General features: G+C 41.4%; 1 protein-coding gene across 2 annotated transcripts in view; it reads left to right on the top strand.

Moving 5' to 3' along the window:
* The window catches only part of LOC106587565 (transcription initiation factor TFIID subunit 4), a 93,347-nt gene that overhangs the window by 32,598 nt on the left and 37,000 nt on the right, over window positions 1-23,749 (top strand). For both annotated transcript variants that reach the window (XM_045708205.1, XM_045708206.1), the window contains exons 9-12: window positions 10,457-10,626; window positions 13,295-13,425; window positions 14,433-14,558; window positions 17,686-17,742. In XM_045708205.1, coding sequence (XP_045564161.1) covers window positions 10,457-10,626; window positions 13,295-13,425; window positions 14,433-14,558; window positions 17,686-17,742 — 484 coding nt within the window. The remainder of the gene's footprint in view (window positions 1-10,456; window positions 10,627-13,294; window positions 13,426-14,432; window positions 14,559-17,685; window positions 17,743-23,749) is intronic.

Raw genomic sequence — 23,749 nt, 5'->3', positions numbered from 1 at the left:
TACCCACTGTTAATATAGATGTTTATGGTTACCCCCTGTTAATATAGATGTTTATGGTTACCCACTGTTAATATAGATGTTTATGGTTGCCTCCTGTTAATATAGATGTTTATGGTTACCCACTGTTAATATAGATGTTTATGGTTACCCCCTGTTAATATAGATGTTTATGGTTACCCACTGTTAATATAGATGTTTATGGTTGCCCACTGTTAATATAGATGTTTATGGTTGCCCACTGTTAATATAGATGTTTATGGTTACCCCCTGTTAATATAGATGTTTATGGTTACCTCCTGTTAATATAGATGTTTATGGTTACCCCCTGTTAATATAGATGTTTATGGTTGCCCACTGTTAATATAGATGTTTATGGTTACCCCCTGTTAATATAGATGTTTATGGTTAATATAGATGTTTATGGTTAATATAGATGTTTATGGTTACCCACTGTTAATATAGATGTTTATGGTTACCCCCTGTTAATATAGATGTTTATGGTTACCCACTGTTAATATAGATGTTTATGGTTACCCCCTGTTAATATAGATGTTTATGGTTACCTCCTGTTAATATAGATGTTTATGGTTACCCACTGTTAATATAGATGTTTATGGTTACCCACTGTTAATATAGATGTTTATGGTTGCCCACTGTTAATATAGATGTTTATGGTTGCCCACTGTTAATATAGATGTTTATGGTTACCCCCTGTTAATATAGATGTTTATGGTTACCTCCTGTTAATATAGATGTTTATGGTTACCCACTGTTAATATAGATGTTTATGGTTACCCACTGTTAATATAGATGTTTATGGTTACCTCCTGTTAATATAGATGTTTATGGTTGCCCCCTGTTAATATAGATGTTTATGGTTACCCCCTGTTAATATAGATGTTTATGGTTAATATAGATGTTTATGGTTACCTCCTGTTAATATAGATGTTTATGGTTACCCCCTGTTAATATAGATGTTTATGGTTGCCCACTGTTAATATAGATGTTTATGGTTACCTCCTGTTAATATAGATGTTTATGGTTACCCCTTGTTAATATAGATGTTTATGGTTACCCCCTGTTAATATAGATGTTTATGGTTACCTCCTGTTAATATAGATGTTTATGGTTACCCCCTGTTAATATAGATGTTTATGGTTACCCCCTGTTAATATAGATGTTTATGGTTACCCACTGTTAATATAGATGTTTATGGTTACCCCCTGTTAATATAGATGTTTATGGTTACCCCCTGTTAATATAGATGTTTATGGTTACCCCCTGTTAATATAGATGTTTATGGTTACCCACTGTTAATATAGATGTTTATGGTTGCCCACTGTTAATATAGATGTTTATGGTTGCCCACTGTTAATATAGATGTTTATGGTTACCCCCTGTTAATATAGATGTTTATGGTTACCCACTGTTAATATAGATGTTTATGGTTGCCCACTGTTAATATAGATGTTTATGGTTACCCCCTGTTAATATAGATGTTTATGGTTACCCCCTGTTAATATAGATGTTTATGGTTGCCTCCTGTTAATATAGATGTTTATGGTTGCCCCCTGTTAATATAGATGTTTATGGTTACCCCCTGTTAATATAGATGTTTATGGTTACCCACTGTTAATATAGATGTTTATGGTTACCCCCTGTTAATATAGATGTTTATGGTTACCCCCTGTTAATATAGATGTTTATGGTTACCCCCTGTTAATATAGATGTTTATGGTTACCCACTGTTAATATAGATGTTTATGGTTGCCCCCTGTTAATATAGATGTTTATGGTTACCCCCTGTTAATATAGATGTTTATGGTTACCCACTGTTAATATAGATGTTTATGGTTACCCCCTGTTAATATAGATGTTTATGGTTACCTCCTGTTAATATAGATGTTTATGGTTACCTCCTGTTAATATAGATGTTTATGGTTGCCCCCTGTTAATATAGATGTTTATGGTTACCCACTGTTAATATAGATGTTTATGGTTGCCCCCTGTTAATATAGATGTTTATGGTTACCTCCTGTTAATATAGATGTTTATGGTTACCCCCTGTTAATATAGATGTTTATGGTTACCCACTGTTAATATAGATGTTTATGGTTACCCACTGTTAATATAGATGTTTATGGTTACCCACTGTTAATATAGATGTTTATGGTTGCCCCCTGTTAATATAGATGTTTATGGTTACCTCCTGTTAATATAGATGTTTATGGTTACCCCCTGTTAATATAGATGTTTATGGTTGCCCCCTGTTAATATAGATGTTTATGGTTACCTCCTGTTAATATAGATGTTTATGGTTACCCCCTGTTAATATAGATGTTTATGGTTACCCCCTGTTAATATAGATGTTTATGGTTGCCCCCTGTTAATATAGATGTTTATGGTTGCCCCTGTTAATATAGATGTTTATGGTTACCCCCTGTTAATATAGATGTTTATGGTTACCTCCTGTTAATATAGATGTTTATGGTTACCCCCTGTTAATATAGATGTTTATGGTTACCCCTGTTAATATAGATGTTTATGGTTACCCACTGTTAATATAGATGTTTATGGTTGCCCCCCTGTTAATATAGATGTTTATGGTTACCCCCTGTTAATATAGATGTTTATGGTTACCCCCTGTTAATATAGATGTTTATGGTTACCCCCTGTTAATATAGATGTTTATGGTTACCCACTGTTAATATAGATGTTTATGGTTACCCCCTGTTAATATAGATGTTTATGGTTACCCCCTGTTAATATAGATGTTTATGGTTACCCCCTGTTAATATAGATGTTTATGGTTACCCCCTGTTAATATAGATGTTTATGGTTACCCCCTGTTAATATAGATGTTTATGGTTACCCCCTGTTAATATAGATGTTTATGGTTACCCACTGTTAATATAGATGTTTATGGTTGCCCACTGTTAATATAGATGTTTATGGTTGCCCCCTGTTAATATAGATGTTTATGGTTACCCCCTGTTAATATAGATGTTTATGGTTACCTCCTGTTAATATAGATGTTTATGGTTACCCCCTGTTAATATAGATGTTTATGGTTACCCCCTGTTAATATAGATGTTTATGGTTACCCCCTGTTAATATAGATGTTTATGGTTACCCCCTGTTAATATAGATGTTTATGGTTACCCCCTGTTAATATAGATGTTTATGGTTGCCCACTGTTAATATAGATGTTTATGGTTACCTCCTGTTAATATAGATGTTTATGGTTGCCCCCTGTTAATATAGATGTTTATGGTTACCCCCTGTTAATATAGATGTTTATGGTTACCCACTGTTAATATAGATGTTTATGGTTACCCCCTGTTAATATAGATGTTTATGGTTACCCCCTGTTAATATAGATGTTTATGGTTACCTCCTGTTAATATAGATGTTTATGGTTACCCCCTGTTAATATAGATGTTTATGGTTACCCCCTGTTAATATAGATGTTTATGGTTACCCCCTGTTAATATAGATGTTTATGGTTACCTCCTGTTAATATAGATGTTTATGGTTACCCCCTGTTAATATAGATGTTTATGGTTACCCCCTGTTAATATAGATGTTTATGGTTACCCACTGTTAATATAGATGTTTATGGTTACCTCCTGTTAATATAGATGTTTATGGTTACCCCCTGTTAATATAGATGTGTATGGTTAATATAGATGTTTATGGTTACCCACTGTTAATATAGATGTTTATGGTTAATATAGATGTTTATGGTTACCCACTGTTAATATAGATGTTTATGGTTACCCCCTGTTAATATAGATGTTTATGGTTACCTCCTGTTAATATAGATGTTTATGGTTACCCCCTGTTAATATAGATGTTTATGGTTACCCCCTGTTAATATAGATGTTTATGGTTACCCACTGTTAATATAGATGTTTATGGTTACCCCCTGTTAATATAGATGTTTATGGTTACCCCCTGTTAATATAGATGTTTATGGTTGCCCACTGTTAATATAGATGTTTATGGTTGCCCACTGTTAATATAGATGTTTATGGTTACCCACTGTTAATATAGATGTTTATGGTTACCTCCTGTTAATATAGATGTTTATGGTTACCCACTGTTAATATAGATGTTTATGGTTACCCCCTGTTAATATAGATGTTTATGGTTACCCCCTGTTAATATAGATGTTTATGGTTACCCACTGTTAATATAGATGTTTATGGTTACCCACTGTTAATATAGATGTTTATGGTTACCTCCTGTTAATATAGATGTTTATGGTTACCCCCTGTTAATATAGATGTTTATGGTTACCCCCTGTTAATATAGATGTTTATGGTTACCCCCTGTTAATATAGATGTTTATGGTTACCCCCTGTTAATATAGATGTTTATGGTTACCTCCTGTTAATATAGATGTTTATGGTTACCTCCTGTTAATATAGATGTTTATGGTTACCCCCTGTTAATATAGATGTTTATGGTTACCTCCTGTTAATATAGATGTTTATGGTTACCCCCTGTTAATATAGATGTTTATGGTTGCCCACTGTTAATATAGATGTTTATGGTTACCTCCTGTTAATATAGATGTTTATGGTTGCCCACTGTTAATATAGATGTTTATGGTTACCTCCTGTTAATATAGATGTTTATGGTTGCCCACTGTTAATATAGATGTTTATGGTTACCTCCTGTTAATATAGATGTTTATGGTTACCCCCTGTTAATATAGATGTTTATGGTTACCTCCTGTTAATATAGATGTTTATGGTTACCTCCTGTTAATATAGATGTTTATGGTTGCCCCCTGTTAATATAGATGTTTATGGTTACCCACTGTTAATATAGATGTTTATGGTTACCCCCTGTTAATATAGATGTTTATGGTTACCCCCACCCTCCCTCCAGGTTCTTCAGCTCGTTTCATCTTTGTAAAAAACGTCTTAATGAACAATGATCTTTACGATCTGACCTATAAGTATAGGTGCTTATGTGTGTGTACATGTGTGATTGCGCACATCGTAGTATGTGTGTGCGTGCGTATGTATGTACATTTTCCTGTCCTGCTACGCATTCAAAATGTAACGAGTACTTTTGGTTGTCAGGGAAAATGTATGGAGTAAAAAGTACATTATTTTCTTTATGAATGTAGGTGAGTAAAAGTACAGTACAGATACCCCCAAAAATACTTAAGTAGTGCTTCAAAGTGTTTTTACATAGTTACTTTACACCACTGGCTCCGAGACCATAGTAGGCCACCGGGTTCATGGTAATGGCTTCCCCTCCTGAGGGGAAAGTAGCCGCCCTGGGCCCTGATTGATAAACCAATAAATCTTTAGTGACCTTGATAATTAAGCTGTCAGGGCTGCTTGTTACTGACAACCTTTTCCCTCTGGTGCTTCTGCCTCCGTGTTTACACAAACCATGCATTTCCTCCCTGCCCTAGCAGTCCACTATACTGGCTAACCATACAGTACATAGGCTACACACTGGTTTCATGTCAGCTCAATCAAATAGGGTTCATATATCCTCACCGGCACTACCCCCTCTACTCTGCTTGTTGACATGGACTACACCTCGCTGTGTAGTGTAGTAGTCCCTGGTAGGTCAGGGCTGTATGTACCTCTATACTGTTCCCCTCCTGAGGACATAAGAGCATGTTGGAACAGAGCCCTGTGGCGTGTGTATATCCTCTCACCTCAGAGCACTTTCAGCCACTCCCTCCCAGCATGGGTGCGCAATAGGCCAGAAATGGGGAGGGATGGTGGGAGTCTCCCCCCTCCTTAAAATAGTGATGATACTGAGATTGTACTGTAGGCATTTCTGTGTTTGATCTTAAATACTCCCCCTCCTTCCACTCCCCAGTGTTGTGCCATGTAGATGGTGTTTTGTGTAACATCAGATTTGTATTGTTTCCCTTTGTGAAGGATATAATGCTAGGGTTCAATAGCTAAGTGGATAGGGGTTGAATAGACTATGATCTCAGAGATTCAGTTTATAACCAGTCAAACATGGTCCAAATATAATCAACCAGGCATAACCCCTCTAGTGTCTCCACCTTGACCTATGTATTTATTTATCTGTTGTGTTGTGTTGTAATGTGCTGTGTTGTGTTGTGTTGTGATGTTATGTTGTGCTGTGTTGTGATGTGCTGTGATGGGTTGTATTGTGCTGTGTTGTGATGGGTTGTATTGTGCTGTGATGTGTTGTGATGTGTTGTACTGTGATGTGCTGTGTTGTGATGGGTTGTATTGTGCTGTGTTGTGATGGGTTGTGATGTTGTGCTGTGTTGTGATGGGTTGTATTGTGCTGTGTTGTGATGGGTTGTATTGTGCTGTGTTGTGATGGGTTGTATTGTGCTGTGATGGGTTGTATTGTGCTGTGTTGTGATGGGTTGTATTGTGCTGTGTTGTGATGGGTTGTATTGTGCTGTGTTGTGATGGGTTGTATTGTGCTGTGATGGGTTGTATTGTGCTGTGTTGTGATGGGTTGTATTGTGCTGTGATGTGTTGTGATGTGATGTGCTGTGATGTGATGTGCTGTGATGTGATGTGTTATACTGTGATGTGTTGTGTTGTGATGGGTTGTATTGTGCTGTGATGTGTTGTGATGTGCTGTGATGTGATGTGTTGTACTGTGATGTGTTGTGTAGTGATGTGTTGTGTTGTGATGGGTTGTATTGTGCTGTGATGTGTTGTGATGTGTTGTGCTGTGATGTGCTGTGTTGTGATGGGTTGTATTGTGCTGTGATGTGATGTGTTGTACTGTGATGTGATGTGTTGTGATGGGTTGTATTGTGCTGTGATGTGTTGTGCTGTGATGTGCTGTGTTGTGATGGGTTGTATTGTGCTGTGATGTGTTGCGATGTGATGTGTTGCGTTGTGTTGTGATGTGCATTGATGTGATGTGTTGTGATGTGTTGCATTGTGCTGTGTTGTGATGTGCTGTGCTGTGTAGTGATGTGCTGTGTTGTGATGGGTTGTGCTGGGTTGTTATGTGAGTTCCAGTGTGCTCTGTGGTGGTGGTGACGACAGACAGACAGACAGACAGACAGACAGACAGACAGACAGACAGACAGACAGACAGACAGACAGACAGACAGACAGACAGACAGACAGACAGACAGACAGACAGACAGTGTAGTTTTACATTGCTGAGTGGAAGCAGCTGGTCTCTCCCTCCATGCTTTCTGTAAACACCCAACATCCGCTTTAATCACAGCCGGCCCTCATCCCCTAGTTCTCAGCCCTCAGCCGTCTCAGACGTCGCCCCCTCAGCCCAATGCCGTGGCAGGTAGCCTAGTGGTTAGAGAGTTGGGCCAGTAACCGAAAGGTTTCTGGATCGAGTCCCGGCGCTAACAAAGTAAAAATCTGTCGTTCTGCCCCTGAACAAGGCAGTTAACCCACTGTTCCCTGGTAGGCCGTCATTGTAAATAAGAATTTGTTCTTAATCGACTTGTCTAGTTAAATAAAGGTTAAAATGCCAGCGGTGAGCTCACCATCATTCCCCCAAATCCTCCTGCCCCTCCACTCTATGTCTGGTCTGGGGCATACGTCCCTCTACCCCGGCCCCCATCCAGCTTATTCACGTTCAGACCAGGCCGGACACACAGAGAGGGAACGTGCTTAAACTACAGTACACTGGCTTTGATACATATTGGCAGCAGTCAGCGTTGTCTAAAGTGCACTACAGTCTGTCGCTTTAGACAACGCTGACTGCTGCCAATATGTATCAAAGCCAGTGTACTGTAGTTTAAGCACATTCCCTCTCTGTGTGTCCTGCCTGGTCTGGCGCATTGAGGAACTAAGGAAGCTGTAGTGGCCTGAGCCTGTATGTGTGACTGTGTGTGTGACTGTGTGTGTGTGTCTCACTCACTGTGAGGTATGACTAGCTACATGGAGGGGTCTCAGGGGTGTTAGTCACTCAGATGGCTCGGTGGACGACCCCTACCTTGGCACAGGGGGCACTCTCTGGGGGGAGGTATCAGAGACGATCCCTGTCTGGCCCTGGATCCTGGACCCTGACTGGATGCTCCCATTCCACACATACACATGCTCCTTCTAAATGGCAGAGCAATCCAACTCCCCACCTATGGCGTGCCCTCTCTCCCATCCAGTCTTGATATGGAAAATACATGCATATGTATTCATGTTTCTCTGGGTGTCATGTCCCGCAGCAAAGCCAAACCAATCATTGAGAGGTGTCTTTTCCTCCATAGTGGAACCTAATTATATCTCACCTTTATTAGTGAGAGGAGAAGGTACTGTACATTCCTTCAGGAGTCTTTTTGTTGTTGTTGTGCGTTTCATATCTAATTCCCTCCTTATAATGTCAGCCATGTCTTGCATTTCCATTTGGTTGTAGCGCCCCCACCCAAACACAGGAGACATCTAGCTGTGCTATTAAGAATCAGGAATAAGGGAGTTATTTGCATAACAACATAGCATGTCCATGTCCACTAGCTGTGTTGTGTAACTTTGTGTTAATCATCATTACATATGATGATTTATGTAAGGTTTATTTATTTAATGGATAATGAGGTTAGGAGGCCAGGGTGTTGGGTGTTGATGAAGATGACGGTGGTGAAGATGAAGGTGTATAGCCTACAGTAGGAGAGGAGATATAATAATAACATAGTGTAATCTCCTGTATTATGGAGTGTTGTTGGGTAGATTCTACATGGAGGTTCATTATTAGACTCAGAGAGAGTAGGACTGGGACTGGCAGGGTGAGTAGAGGGTCTAGTGAGATCTCTTGGTGCTGGAAGGAGCTCTAATCGTCTTTGTCAACCTCCTGCCGGGATGTCAGGACTCATATAGGTGCTTGTGGCCTTACAGAGGAACAGGAAGACATCAGCGGGGTGCGATGCCTGCCGCTGACGATGGCGATGTGTTCCCACACACGGACGCCTGCCCGCTGCGGTCAGAGACTAGGGAACAAGGCAGCATCAACGTGCGTGGCCCCGCAACACTGACGGTCAGAACCAGCGGCTGCTGGCGGTGCGAACGTCAAATAGTTTAGAGGGGAGGTGATGGAGTGGGCGAGGGAGCGGCAAGGGAGGGTGGGAGCGGCTGCCCTGTGTGTGTTCTATGGTTCTCTGTGCTCTCTGTCACCGCCACTCAGTGGTTCCTCCAGCCCAGCGGGCGAAGGAGGGAGGCAGTATTTCCATGGATGATCAGCTCAGGGCATTGCCAGCCACAACCAGGTTACCACAGCACTCGTTCCCCTGTTAGGGTACAGTAGTCATTAGTGTAACAGTGTAGGTTCCGTCCCTCTCTTCGCCCCAACCCGGGCTCGAACCAGGGACCCTTGCACACATCAACAACTGACACCCACGAAGCATCGTTACCCATCGCGCCACAAAAGCCGCGTCCCTTGCAACGCAAGGGGAAACCCTACTTCAAGTCTCAGAGCGAGTGATGTCACTGATTGAAATGCTATTAGCGCGCACCACCGCTAACTAACTAGCATTTTCACATCGGTTACATTAGCACCCCCCCGACTGTCAATTTCAGATTCACCCAACACCTAAAATTAAAGGTGAACTGTTTGGGTCAGACATCCCATTCTTGTAATGATGGTCATCCTTGTGGAGGACCTTGACCTCAATGGGTCTTCTTGGTCCTTTATCACCTTGTTACTGTTTACCTCAAATACGATATCTAATACATATTACTGATCCAAACCTAAGTATGAATTCTAAAAAAGCTCAAATGTAAGAAAATGAACAATGTATTGAGAAGCCAGCTCGTGTTGTGAATCAAAATGGTGGTGGATATTTCCTCTGGACTAGTACTGGATGATATTGCTGTTCTCAGCAGAGTGGTCTGTATACAGTGTTTGTTGATATTAGTATATTGCTAGATTCATCACACAGCAGTTCCAATCCTCCTGTGCATCCTTACCCAGCTCCCCGCCATCCAAACGTTGTCAATCCTACTATAAGCTGACTCAAATGGACTCTGGATGGAATAAAACCCATTAAAATAGTGTATTATTATGAGCAGCTTATACACCTCTGAATCATGACAATGTAAGTGCATACACTACATTCCCTGTACGATTGCACCTTGAATGAAATGAGAAAATCAGAGTCAGTTTTCCACAGGAACAGCCCTGTAATTGTCTATAGGGACATGCAAACTAATACTGTAAAAAGGAGACATATAGTATTGTTTTATACAGACATTGTTGTAAGAGCTAATGTACAGATGTAGGCTCTTCATTTGAGCCAGTTTGCTACAGCAGGAAAATAGTCCTGCAGCAACAGGACATTTGAATTATTATCTGGATTATAATTCATTGACATTTTTGTAGGGGTTGATACATTTTTCATGAGGGCAAAACAAGTGGAAATGACAACTTTAGATGCCTTTTTAAAACTCAAATATACTACAAGTTTGCAAAAACAAACTACATCTGTAGAGCCCTTAAAAAAATGAATCCTCCATCTGTTTGTTTCCAGGGATGATGATGACATTAACGATGTGGCGTCCATGGCGGGGGTGAACCTGAATGAAGAGAGCGCCCGTATCCTGGCCACCAACTCTGAGCTGGTGGGAACACACATCCGCTCCTGTAAAGATGAGGCTTTCCTTCACCCGGGCCTGTTACACAGACGCATCCTGGAGACAGGTACGGACAGAACACTACTACAGTATGTTATAGTACATGATGGCACCCTCACTAGAGAAACCTCTACAGTGTATGATGATGAGGCCTTGTTCACAGCAGTAGAACAATAGAAGTTGCATACACAGTATGTCTTTAAAGTCATTAAGTGATAGAGAATTGAGGTGGAATCATGTACAGTGTCGTTGTCTTCACGGTTAGTATTATCTCCAGTTCCATAATAATAATTCCGTAATCATCAAGTGTTGCCAATGACGCTGATCTTCATTTTCATCATAGTGATTATTATCTTCAGATTTATCTTGAATTTATTCATGAACGTGTGTACCAAACAGAATCATGTTCCTTCAAACGTGTGTTGGTTTAGAAAATATAGGCCAGACTCCTGTCTGTGTGTGTGTGTGATGAAATCTATCTGTTAGCTTTGTGTTTTCTTCTATTCTCCTTGTTGTTTGTGCATCTGTAGTGTCATCACTAAAGACAGACAGTTTGATTTACTTCCCCTGATGGGATGTTGCAGGCCGGAGCAGACGCTGCTTTCTGGCCTCCCTCATTTTAAACTTGGTGCACTTAACAGTTCTTTCACCTCCTTTAATGAATTCTTCAGTGTCTGTCTGAACTTACTAGACCCCAGGCCCTGACATAAATACTTTATAGAGCTGTCTTTTGAAGGCTGCTTGTCAGATTGTCCTGTGGACTGAAGGAAGAGAGTTACAAGACTTGATTTTGTTCTTCTTCTGTCTTTTGATTGGATCTCCACATTCAGATACTGTCCTATTTGTGAGTCTGAGATGATACACGGATATATATTACCATAAACAACTAAGTCTTGAGTACACGTTGCATTATAAATCACACAGTAGAACAGAATTCAAGCACAACAGGGAGTTTTAGCACTAAGACGTTTCTTCTTGTTTTACCTCAATTAAGTATCCACAGTGACAGTGACAATGAGGCCCAGAGGTCATGTGCTGTTAGACAGTACATTGGTGAGGTTGTTATCCCGTCGCCTTGGGGAGGAGGGGGTTAAAAATGTAAATCTTGCTCTGGGGGCTTGGTGCTGTGCGGGGGCCGGGTGGGTGGGAGGCCATGGTGCCCCCTGCTGGGGAAGTGGCACTTGGGCGGCTTTGTTGTGTCAGTGATGGGCTGTGGAGAACTCTCAGCTGGCAGCAGAACCAAGGGAGGCTCCCCAGCCTGCCAACTCGGCTCAATCAGAGGCTAGTGGGGATGTGGTCCTCCTCACACAGTGGTACACAGCCCTGACTCACCCCTCTGCTTCATGCTTCCCTCTCTGCTCTCTGCTGCCACCACTGGACAGGGAGATGTACAGCGGGGCAGGGTAGATTCAGACCCGGTGTGGACCAGGGAACCCTGTGTCTTTCAGAATGTCCACACACAGATTGGGAGGAGAGGAGCTTGTTTCTCTCTCCCTGTTTCTTTCTTTCTTTCTTTCTCCTTTTTTCTCTTTCTATCTCTTCCCATATCTCTCTCTCCTCTCACCCCCTTCTCTCTTTCTATCTCTCTTCTCTCTCCCCCTCCCCATCGTTCTTCAGGCTTGTCCTTGAGCCGTGGGCCAGTTTCATTTGTGAAACCGCAAACAGCAACTCCCTTCTGACTCCCAGGGCCTAGAACATATGCACAGCTGGAGTTCTCTAGAATAGCCTCTCAAAGTAAATGTGCACTGGTACCTCAGAGGTCCAATTCTGCAGAGACGTATACAGAAGCACTCAACTCCAAAGAGACTCACTCGTGTTCAGTGCAGAAAGTTCATTTTTCTCTTTTTAAGGGCAGATGAGATTACCAGTAAAAACAGTACAAAATAAAGCCTGTTAAGGTGGTTGAAAACTAACACTAAAGCAATTCAATGCTGTTTAGACTCTCCTACAGTCCTAAGTGAGGGGCTGGTGTGGACTACATTGTACATTGAGGAAGGTATTTCTTTCATAGAGAACTTGGCTTTCTTTGTCTCTGTGCCTTAAAGATCTGAGTTTGTAGGAGAGTGGAAGCCTTTAGTATTTTACCTTTTGACATCGCTTACGACCCAGAGAAAATGTTTTAGAATTTTCACACTAATTATCAGGCTTATACGGATCTCGATCCTTTCAAGATGTTAGACCGGGAAAAGATGTATGTACAGTACGGCTGATTTAAATAATTGGTGTGGTTTACTTAAAAGTGTACCAGAGAGAACATTCTGTTAATGGAATATTAAAAAGGAAGAAAAACAGATCCTAAACTCTGTCCTCTGAATTATGACTTCACAAACTGTTTACTGCCAGAAAACCTTTAAAGTTAAGTTTGGCCAATGTTGTTTACAGCTACACACATGAAAGACTGCAGAGTAAGAGCTTGGCAGTTCATACTTGGATACTATTCTCAACATGGCACTAGAACTGTAAAACGTCTAGACAGAGCTTTATCATTATTAAACGAATACCTTTTTCACACTATCGTCCTGACCTAAACCAAACTGTGCTGGCTCAGATGTTTTGCTTTGTCCTTTTTAGCATGGTTCCAACAACTATGGTGGATGTGGAACCAGGCCAGCTCATTACAGCTTGGTTCGGTTCGGCTCAGCTTGGTTCAGTAGTATGAAAAGCCTTTTCGGACTGGGATTTGGGGAGATCAGCGTGTATTAATGTTAGAGTCCTTCTGTCTGTCTGACCCTAAGCTAAGAAGTTTGGCATGTCAGAGGTTCCTATGGAAGCGGTGAACTTCATCTCCCACGCTACCCAGTCCCGACTCCGCACTGTGCTGGAGAAGGTCTCCTCCATTGCACAGCACAGGATGGACGGCGGTAAGGTAAGTAGTCATGCTAGAGACAGACATACCTATGAGGAGGTGGGCGCTTTTTACACTTAAGTGATAAACACGATAGCACAGTTTCCACAGAAACATATTCTTCAAAACTTGAAAAATACCTGGTAGATCTTTTTCAGGCCTCTGTCTGGCACACCAGCATGGGTGACATTAACTTTTAGCCTTGAATATAGCAATGTAACCACATTTAATTGGTTTACAATAAAGTCAATTCAACTCTGCTCCTTGTAAAAGAAATAAAGCAAAAAACATAGCAACTTTGAAAAGCTGTTTTCCTGTGTGTATGTGAGGCAGAGGAGAGGGGTGGTGGGCTACAGCTGTCCCTGTCTTGATTAGTCTTTTTTGCGGTTTGGAAATGAGGCGTGTTAGAAGCGTGAAGTCTCCTCGTCTCTGTGAAGCCACTCTGTTGACATCAGCGAAAAAACCAACCCGGGCGGGCGGCCTGAAAGAGAGAGCACGGCTCGACTGAGTTACGGAGGAGGAGAGGAGTGCAGGCTCAGCTCTGAACAAAGGAGGGAGGAAGGATGAGAGAGACGTGCGCGTGGTGACAAACCCTCAGATGTCACTCCACTCTGTGCTCTGCTCTGCCACCCAGCTCCTCACATCGCCACAGACAGGGAGATAGAGTTAGAGAAACTGATAAAGGGTGTTGGGGGAGAACAGAGAGATAGAGACACACACAGGGAATAAACAATTGTCATATTCACTTTTTGATGACCCACAAACTTTGTTTTCCTTCTGAAACTTGTCTCATCTTCCCATCTCCCAAGTGCAGAACAACATATTTAACACAACGAGAAGCGGTGATAGTGTAAACAAAGAAAAGTTGTGATTAGTTATCCAAACTGGTGGTTGAGAGAGACGAGGTGTCTAAAGTTGTAGTAATATGTTTATCCAAACTTGTGGTTCAAATGAGATCTTCTTAGGATCTTAAGTTATTTTTCCTCCACTCATTCTCTGTTTCTTTCTTTCCCTCTCTGTCTCTGCAGGATGAGGAGTGGTATGAGCAGTCGGCAGATGTGCGGTCGCAGCTAAAGTTCTTTGAGCAGCTGGAGAGGATAGAGAAGCAGAGGAAGGATGAACAGGAGAGAGAGATCCTACTCAAAGCAGCTAAAGTAAGTCCTAGTCTCCTTGTTGTTATAAAGGCATATATCAATGAAGTGTTTTCACATTCCACCCTGATCTTTAGCCCAATTTAGCAATACCCTGAAGTCTTACCAGTTTCAGTTACCCCATTTCCAAGCCTACCTAATATACCATGAAGTCCAGTGTAGGGACTGTTGTTCTGTTGCTATTGTGTGTGTTACTTGTGTGTGAGGTGGTGTGTAAGGTGGTGTGTAAGGTAGTGTTTAGCTGTGCTGTGGTGTGGTGTGTGTTCCTTGTCAGTGTCTAGGGCAGTGTGGTGTCTTCGCTGTTCCTGCCCAGGCTCTAGCTAACAGATGAAACCGAGTGTGTCCTCCGTAGAGTGCCCTCAGTGTGTTCTCCCGCCCCCTCGCTCTAGGGCTCCTTTGTCCTCTCATTGTCCCCAAACACAACAAGCAGAGGAACCACTGTGGAACTCTATACAGTCCTCTGATCTGATCCTCCTCACATACCCGCTGACACGCCCAGAGCTAAAAGCGTGTCATGTCAGCCATCTCAGTACTCAGGAGAACCAGCTTCAACAGTAGTGGGCAGGGGAGCCTCAGAGAGCCTTACAGAGTCTCAGAACAGATGAATTGCATCTAGGCAGCCTCTGCACACTCATGTGTGTCCATCCAGTCACACTCAGGCTGTTGAGACTGGTGTAAGCACTTCTTGCACACACTTAACTTGTATAAGATTGTAAAATGACTTGAATAAGTTATCACATACTTCATACAATCTATCAAAGAAGACAGGTACATAATTCATTAGACATACAGTATGATGCAAAGGTTCAAATATTGTCACCAACAGAATGTGTTTTGAAGGGAAATGCCCCACGGTGAGACATTAGAGAGAAGCTTGCTTCATTTAATACATCTTCAACAGAGACAATGTCCCACAGCTGATTGCATTATCACTTCCCTGTGTTAACAGCATTGTTATGGCCCTGCCTGCCATGCAGGACATTAGAAACAGTCAGACTGATGAACAATGACCCGCCTTGCCACTTTTATTGTTGGTAATTAGGAAACTACTGCCTTGACAGCAAAGCTGTTAAGCACCAAGCTTTATTTTGTTATTTAAAAAATATACAATCTCAGGGCCTAACTGTACGTGTCTTTAGAAGGAGTATATGACAGTACATTTTACTAAACATCAGTTTATCACACCTGAACAAATCTTTTGTATAGCTAATATGCAATATGTGTTGTCTGGGCTCATTATTATGTCATAGGAGGGTGGCACATTAATTCATCTGACTTTAATCTGTCCATTTCCACTCTACACTTCCTACAGTATATTTCAGTATCTAACTGGTGTATTCAAACAGTAGTGAGGGTGGATCCAGCATCCAGCCACTGTACTGTTATGCACCCTGTGTGTCCTGTTCCCTTGAGAGAGAGAGAGAGAGAGAGAGAGAGAGAGAGAGAGAGAGAGAGAGAGAGAGAGAGAGAGAGAGAGAGAGAGAGAGAGAGAGAGAGAGAGAGAGAGAGAGAGAGAGAGAGAGAGAGAGAGAGAGAGAGAGAGAGAGAGAGACAGAGACAGAGAGACAGAGAGACAGAGAGACAGAGACAGAGACAGAGACAGAGACAGAGAGAGAGAGAGAGAGAGGTCAGGACAGCTGAGCTGACAGAGTAGATGTAAAGCATGGCAGTACCACCATGGCCCTTTGTAAACAGGCCATTTTTGTCCCTGTTTTCTCCCCGCTGACAGCCAGGCTCCACACTGGGGCTGCCTTATAATTTGATCTCTTAAATAAGAATCTACTAAAATAATCCCCTCCTCCGCTCCCACTCCTCCGTCCATTTAAAATATGACTCAGGTCTTCAGGGATGCTCCGGTCGACTGGAGGGCAAATGCATTAGTTTTAGTTGAGACACCGACCAGTACGTGAACCGCCTGATATATTTAAAGCCAATTAGCAAGGAGTAGGGCAAGATATGCATATGTTCATGAAGGAGGGATGGAGGGAGGGAGCCAGGGAACGGGTAGCTAGACTCTTGTTTTCCAGCACCACTGAAGGCAAATAGCATTTGATTGCTTATAGTAGAAAAGGGAAACATCAGGAGGAGCATCACGTTCAGAGATATTAATGAAGTAGTCTTTAACACCTCCGGGATGACCATGCTCTTACAGAGGTTAGGCAATGTTAAAGACACATTGGACCATTACTAGTCATATCCCTAACCTTCATTCAAGCTAAATGGATTTATGCTAGTTAAACAGGAAGTAGATTTTTTATAGAATTTTTCCCATTGCTATGGCAGCACTGTTGGCTGCCTGTATTACCATAGTATAGACAAAGACCTCCGGGTCGACATGTTGTACAATACAACTGCGGGAGCATTCAACAGTGTATCTATCTGTCTTTCATAGACTCATAGGAAAAGTACACTGCGTCTCTGATAGCTACAGTAGGCTAGTACTGTGATAGTGTGGTGATCTGGCAGGGTTCCACTAACAGTGAGCTTTTAGAAGAGTCCCTGTATGGTTAATTGGAAGCCCTGTGGTTAACAGCTCACACAGACAGGTACAAGCTGCACAGGCAGCTCAGCTCTCACTGACTAATTACAGTGGCGCTCCAGTACTGTGGACTCTGGTCCTGACTCTAGAGAGATGTGCGCACGCACACACACACACACACACACACACACACACACACACACACACACACACACACACACACACACACACAGCAATGGCACTGGAACAAAAGAGGGACGGACAGACAGACAGACAGACAGACAGACAGACAGACAGACAGACAGACAGACAGACAGACAGACAGACAGACAGACAGAGTACCTGTGACTTTCTGAGTTTGAGCACATTCTCCCGGCCCTGTGTGCTCTGCTGGCTCGCGCAGAATTTTTAATAACCTCCTTTGATTAGAATCTCCCTCCAGCAGCTTATTTACGGTGGGATTTGGCGCAGGTTTAAAGGGCACTGGCCTCGGGCTCTCAATTGCACTTCTATGAATCCAAATACGATGTCCTTGACACCTTGTATCCTGTTCCCATTTTGTACTATTTTTGTGCTGGCTGCAACAGATGAGGGGGTCCTTAAACCAGCTGTTAACCTGTGTGTCTCCCCCCCCCCCCCCCAACTCTGCAGAGTCGCTCCAGGCAAGAGGACCCAGAGCAGGCTCGGCTGAAACAAAAAGCTAAGGAGGTAAGCGCTGTGCTGGAGATCATTACCCTTGACATTTTCCCAAGACTTCAACACATACATTTTTCATGCCTCGCTACATATGTAATGCCATTTAAAGGTCTGACTTAAAAAGTTGTAGGAATTATTTGTGCTGATTGAAGTCCGTCTCGTTTGGAAAAGTGGTTTCTATAGAACAGAGACACCACACCAAAGAGATCCTCCTCCTCTTTTCTCTCTCTCTCTCTCTCTCTCTCTCTCTCTCTCTCTCCCTCTCTATTTCTCTCTCTCCCTCTCTATTTCTCTCTCTCCCTCTCTCTTTCTCTCCCTCTCTCTTTCTCTCTTTCCCTCTCTCTTTCTCTCTCTCCCTCTCTCTTTCTCTCTTTCCCTCTCTCTTTCTCTCTCTCCCTCTCTCTTTCTGGCTCCCAATAACATTTTGGAGACTGCTGTTCATTGTACATGGCTCTTTCAAAGAGATAGATTGGGGGAGCCTATCGGTGCTGTGAGTACTGGTTTAATATTCACCATAGCACTTTCCGTAGAGCCATTTGCATTGTAAAGGCTGATAGAAATATGTTTACTGTCACAGTTATGTATACATTTTAGTTTAAAACATTGAAATGGCTTTGGCACTGTAGGCGCACAAATGGGAAATATCAAAAATAAAGTAGAAAGAGACTGTGCTTTTTTGTTAAATTGAGTTGTTTTAGTCTCCCAATTTTCTAAACAAATACACATTTATATATGGGGATCATGTAGATCCCAAAAAGTAGACCACTCTTCTTCTTTGCGGTTTGTTAATTTCGTGAAATAGTTTGGATACGCTGAAGTTGGTATGTGTTTATGTTAATCGACACCTGATGTACTGACGTATGTTGAAACCGGAAGAGCAAAAAATGACTTGTGATTATTGAAAGAAAGAGTAAGAGCATAAACACTCTGTACAGCTACAGTGTCTTCAGAAAGTATTCATACCCCTTGACCTATTCCACATTTTGTTGTTACAGCCTGAATTCAAAATGGATTAAATATAATGTTTTTCTCATCCATCTGCACACAATACCCAATAATGACAAAGTGAAAACGGGTTGTTAGAATTGTTTTCAAATGTATTGAAAATTAAATACAGAAATATCTCATTTACATAAGTATTCTCACCCATGACTCAATACTTTATAGAAGCACCTGACAGCTGTGAGTCTTTCTGGGTAAGCTGTGAGTCTTTCTGGGTAAGCTGTGAGTCTTTCTGGGTAAGCTGTGAGTCTTTCTGGGTAAGCTGTGAGTCTTTCTGGGTAAGCTGTGAGTCTTTCTGGGTAAGCCTCTAAGACCTTTCCACACCTGGATTGCGCAACATTTTCCCATTATTCTTTTCAAAATTCTCAAAGCTCTGTCAAATTGGTTATCGATCATTGCTAGAGAACCATTTTCAGGTCTTGCCATAGATTTTGAAGTAGATTTAAGTCAAAAGTTTAACTCGGCCTCTCATTCACTGTCTTCTTGGTAAGCAACTCCAGTGTATATTTGGCCTTGTGTTTTACATTATTGTCCTGCTGAAAGGTGAATTCATCTCCCAGTGTCTGGTGGAAAGCAGACTGAACCAGGTTTCCTCTAGGATTTTGCCTGTGCTTAGCTCCATTTAATTTATTTTTTTATCCTGAAAAACTCACAAGTCCTTAGCAATTACAAGCATACCCATAACATGATGCAGCCACCACTATGCTTGAAAATATGGAGAGTGGTAGTCAGTAGTGTGTTGTATTGGATTTGCCGCAAACATAAACATTTTGTATTCAGGACAAAAAGGTAATTGCTTTGCCACATTTTTTGCAGTATTACTTTAGTGCCTTGTTGCAAACAGGATGCACGTTTTGGAATATTTTTATTCTGTACAGGCTTCCTTCTTTTCACTCTGTCAATTAGGTTAATATTTAGGAGTAACTACAATGTTGTTGATCCATCCTCAGTTTTCTCCACCACAGCCATTAAACTCTGTAACTGTTTTAAAGTCACCATTGGCCTCATGGTGAAATCCCTGATCGGTTTCCTTCCTCTCATTGGTCTTTGTGGTTTAACCTGTGTTTGAAATGCACTGCTTGACTGAGGGATCTTACAGATAATTGTAAGTGTGGGTTACAGAGATGAGGTAGTCATTCCAAAATCATGTTAAACACTATTATTGTATGCAATATTTACTCCTGAACTTATTTAGGCTTACCATAACGAAGGGGTTGAATACTTATTGACTCAAGACATTTCAGCTTTTCATTTGTAAAAAATTCTAAAGACATAATTACACTTTCACATTATGGGTTATCATGTGTAGTCCAGTGACTAAATAAATCTCAATTTAATACATTTTAATACACAACAGAACGTGGAAAAAGTTAAGGAGTGTGAATACTTTCTGAAGGCACTGTAGACCATGGTAGATCTCTAGCAACATAGAGCTGCTTAGCCCCATTCCAATTCTATGTCCATACTAGTGTACCACTTAGTATGAAAAAATGTATTGGACATGCATTCCAAATGGTATGCTATGGACATTAAAATGGTGATCTTCTCTCCACTCTGCTCTCTGTAAAGAGATCTTACACTACCACCACACCAGTGTGAGGTGAAGTGATGCCTTTCCTTGGCTCTGTTCATTCGTTTAGAACCTTGAGACTAGATCTCAGCCTCCCCATAAGCCCTAGCTGCATATGCAAATGAGGCAGTGTAATAGGTTGTGCTGCGATAGGTTCGCCCCGGGGCGGTGTGATCAAAGTGGATCTCCTCCCCGTTAAGTGGCAGGCCGCTCATCATCTGGATGAGGCCAGATTATCTCCTGAGAAAGAAACGCGGCACGCGCACTTCTCATTTTCATTTTAGAATTTCAGAAGGAGCAGAGAGAGGGGGGTTGGGGGGGTGAAATTGTTACTTTATGTAATGTTCAGTGCGACAGTCAGGGATGACACTACTACAGGGGGAATTTTTTTTCTACGTTTTTTCATCCCCCCTTCTCTCTTTTTTTTTGCTTAATGGCCATCGTTTCTCAGTCCTGTGCCTCTCTGGTTTTCATCACCTTACTGGCTCAAGGGGACAGAGCTAGCTGTTTGTGTCACCACGGTTACCACAGAGGGAGTCTGTCGGTGGCGGCTCCTTGTTCAGCACATCTGCACAAATTTCATCAGGATAATGAGGCTGAGCTGCTCTTCCAGGTGACTGACAGACGGGTGGACAATCCTGCCACCCCTCTCTCCGAAAATAATTTTCTATGACAGTTATATACTTGTTCCAAGAAATGTGTTTGAAATTGAGTTGGCGCCTGATTTGTTTGTTAAGGCAGGTGTGGTATATTGGGAGGGAACAGTGAGGTGTTGTTGGGGAACTTTATTGAGGCGCTTTACAGGTGAATTACACCCAGTCAGAGTGGGATGATAGCATTTGTATGATAGAGACACATACTCTGGTAGTGTGATGTCAGCCTTGGCCCCATGTGGCCTCTATCAGACCTCTCCAGTTTCCACCTCAACCTAATCCATCCCCCTTCCCCCTCAGCCTTCAGTACCGCCCAGGCAGATAGCAAAAGGCATAAGGCCAAACGTGTGTAGCGCCCCTGTTTCCTCCATTCAGAAACATTCGCCCAAAAGGTCAGATGGGCTATTTTAGAAATGCCCCCAGTGAAAATCAATGGCCAAAGCGAGTATTCCTCATTTTTTTTTTTTTGGTCTGGTCTGTGTGCTCTGTCTGAAATCCCACTGAGGCAGGAGGCGAGGCAGTGCCTCATCATCAGGTCCTCTCAGCACTGAGGGGAGGGGGGGGTGGACGGACCAGGCCTACATACATCACAGTGTCAGACACACAGACACACTGCGGCCATAGATTCATCATCAGAACTCCGTCTGGAGGCAGGGAGAGGAGAGAGGAAGACTCTCTCTGGTCTAAACTCATCATCCCCAGGACTTCACATCCCACTGGGCACATCACGTCATTTCAATGTGGATAACTTGGTAACATTTGGTTGAGACGTTGATCAATGAGATTACAACCTATATTCACACAGTCAAAAAGACAGCCAAAAGTTAGTTGAATTTCCAATGTGGTATCACTATGGTTTCAACCATCTAAAATCACAACCAAATTCCAATGGAAAAACAATGTCTTATTTTTAGTTGTCACCCAAATGTACAGTATATCACTGCACTTTCAACAATTTAAAAGCACAACTAAGTTTAAAAGGGAATACAATGTCAGATATTTTGTTTTGTATTAATACAACAGATTAATGTGTTATCACTGTGCTTCATCTAATTGCAGAACCGAACAACTTGGGCTGCAGTTGAAATTACATAAAAAATATATGGTGCAAGTGATTAATGCTGTTCGAGATTATTACAGCAATTGTAAAAATCTCCACCAACCTGCAACGACCTATGCATTCTTTTTATGAATACATAAGAAGACATTTTAGTTACAGTAACCTCAAAATGAGGCCATGGATGTGTTACTCATTTTAAGGTTTAATGTTACATTAGCTTGTAAGATATTTCGTTATATTTAGGCTATTTAATGTATTACAACAGTCATTTTGAATTGTGGTTGGTTGACAACGCAAACAACATCAACATTTGAAGGAGATGTGTCTTCTGCTTGGATAGTTCCATCTGAACCACCGTCTTAATCCCATTCTTTCACTTCGATTTTTGGCTGAGTTGGAGATGGGAATTCAACATACTGTATCATTTGTTAACTTGTTAATAGGCTAAAAGTATTGTATTTCAGAAGTGATATTGAAATCTGTTTGCTTGTCAATGCAATCAAATAATAACATTTGAAGGAGATGCATCTTCTGTTGGATAGTTTCTTCTCTGCTGATGTCGTCTGGCTTTAATTCCAGTTTGTCTACAAATGAATAATTGATATGTTGGATTTACATCTCCATCTCAACCAAAAATCTAAGTTAAAGAAAAGGACTAAATCAAATCAAACTTTAAATGCACTTGAAATAAAGTTTGATTTGATTTAGTCCTATTCTTTAACTGATTTGGTCCGTTTATTTTGCTCTGTTAAACCTGCCCTTTGGAATGACTTCCATAGCAACAGTGAATCTGTTTTGTTTTTAAAACATCTGTTTTGTTTTTAAGTGGAGATCTCTCAACAATCATTCTCATGATATCACATTGGTATTAGTCAGTGACCAATATCAAACTTTATCAGGGCTGGGCTCAGTTAAAACCCTGGATGGAGTTAAACCCTGTAGATAGATCAATTCTCTTGTAGGAAGTGCTGCCCAGCCTATAGTTTTTTGTCTGAAAGTGGATATAACGTTGAAGATCTGACGTAGTTTTTAAGGTACAAATTCAACATATTTTATACAATGTTTGTCTATGTTGCAATTTGGTTACCATGATAACATAATCCTGTGGTTGAAATTTTACCATCAAAATAAGAGTTGATTACTTTTTTCAAATTCAATGTATTTTTAGTTTCCACGTAGATTCCACATCACAATACGTTGACAAATAACGTTGAAACAACGTTGATTCAACCAGTTTGTTCTCAGTGGGATGGTTCTGGCTTTTAGCCTATGATTGGTTGGGAGGAGTCGGTCAAATGTCTGTCAGCTGATTGGGATAAATGGTTTCCCTAGAATTTGTTGCCTTTTAGAAGGAGAGGTTTTTATTTTGATGATGGCCCTTATCCTCCTAATTTCATTCTCGATCAAACCAGCTAAAAAATGCGGGTCATTGATGTTTCGGGCCATGGCTTAAGAATCTAATTTGTCGAAAACCATAAATAATTGATGGTAAATGTGTTATTGGAAAAGCCCAATTATATTTTATACGCCACATGCAATGCCAAGGCTGAGTGCAAAGCTTTTTGCTTCAGGTTTCCCACTAAAAGAAACATATAGATAATTGAAATAGTTATAAAATGGGTTACAGACTTATCACAGCTTGATACACCTATGATAAACTTCCTGGCAAAATAGGAATTGAAAGAGGTGAACTTTGGCATCATCAGGTGACATGTTGATGCAGAGGAATATCAG

This window comes from Salmo salar, chromosome ssa26 (assembly GCF_905237065.1).
Source record: "Salmo salar chromosome ssa26, Ssal_v3.1, whole genome shotgun sequence".
In the NCBI taxonomy this organism is placed as follows: domain Eukaryota; kingdom Metazoa; phylum Chordata; class Actinopteri; order Salmoniformes; family Salmonidae; genus Salmo; species Salmo salar.
This window is presented reverse-complemented; position numbering and strand designations above follow the sequence as displayed.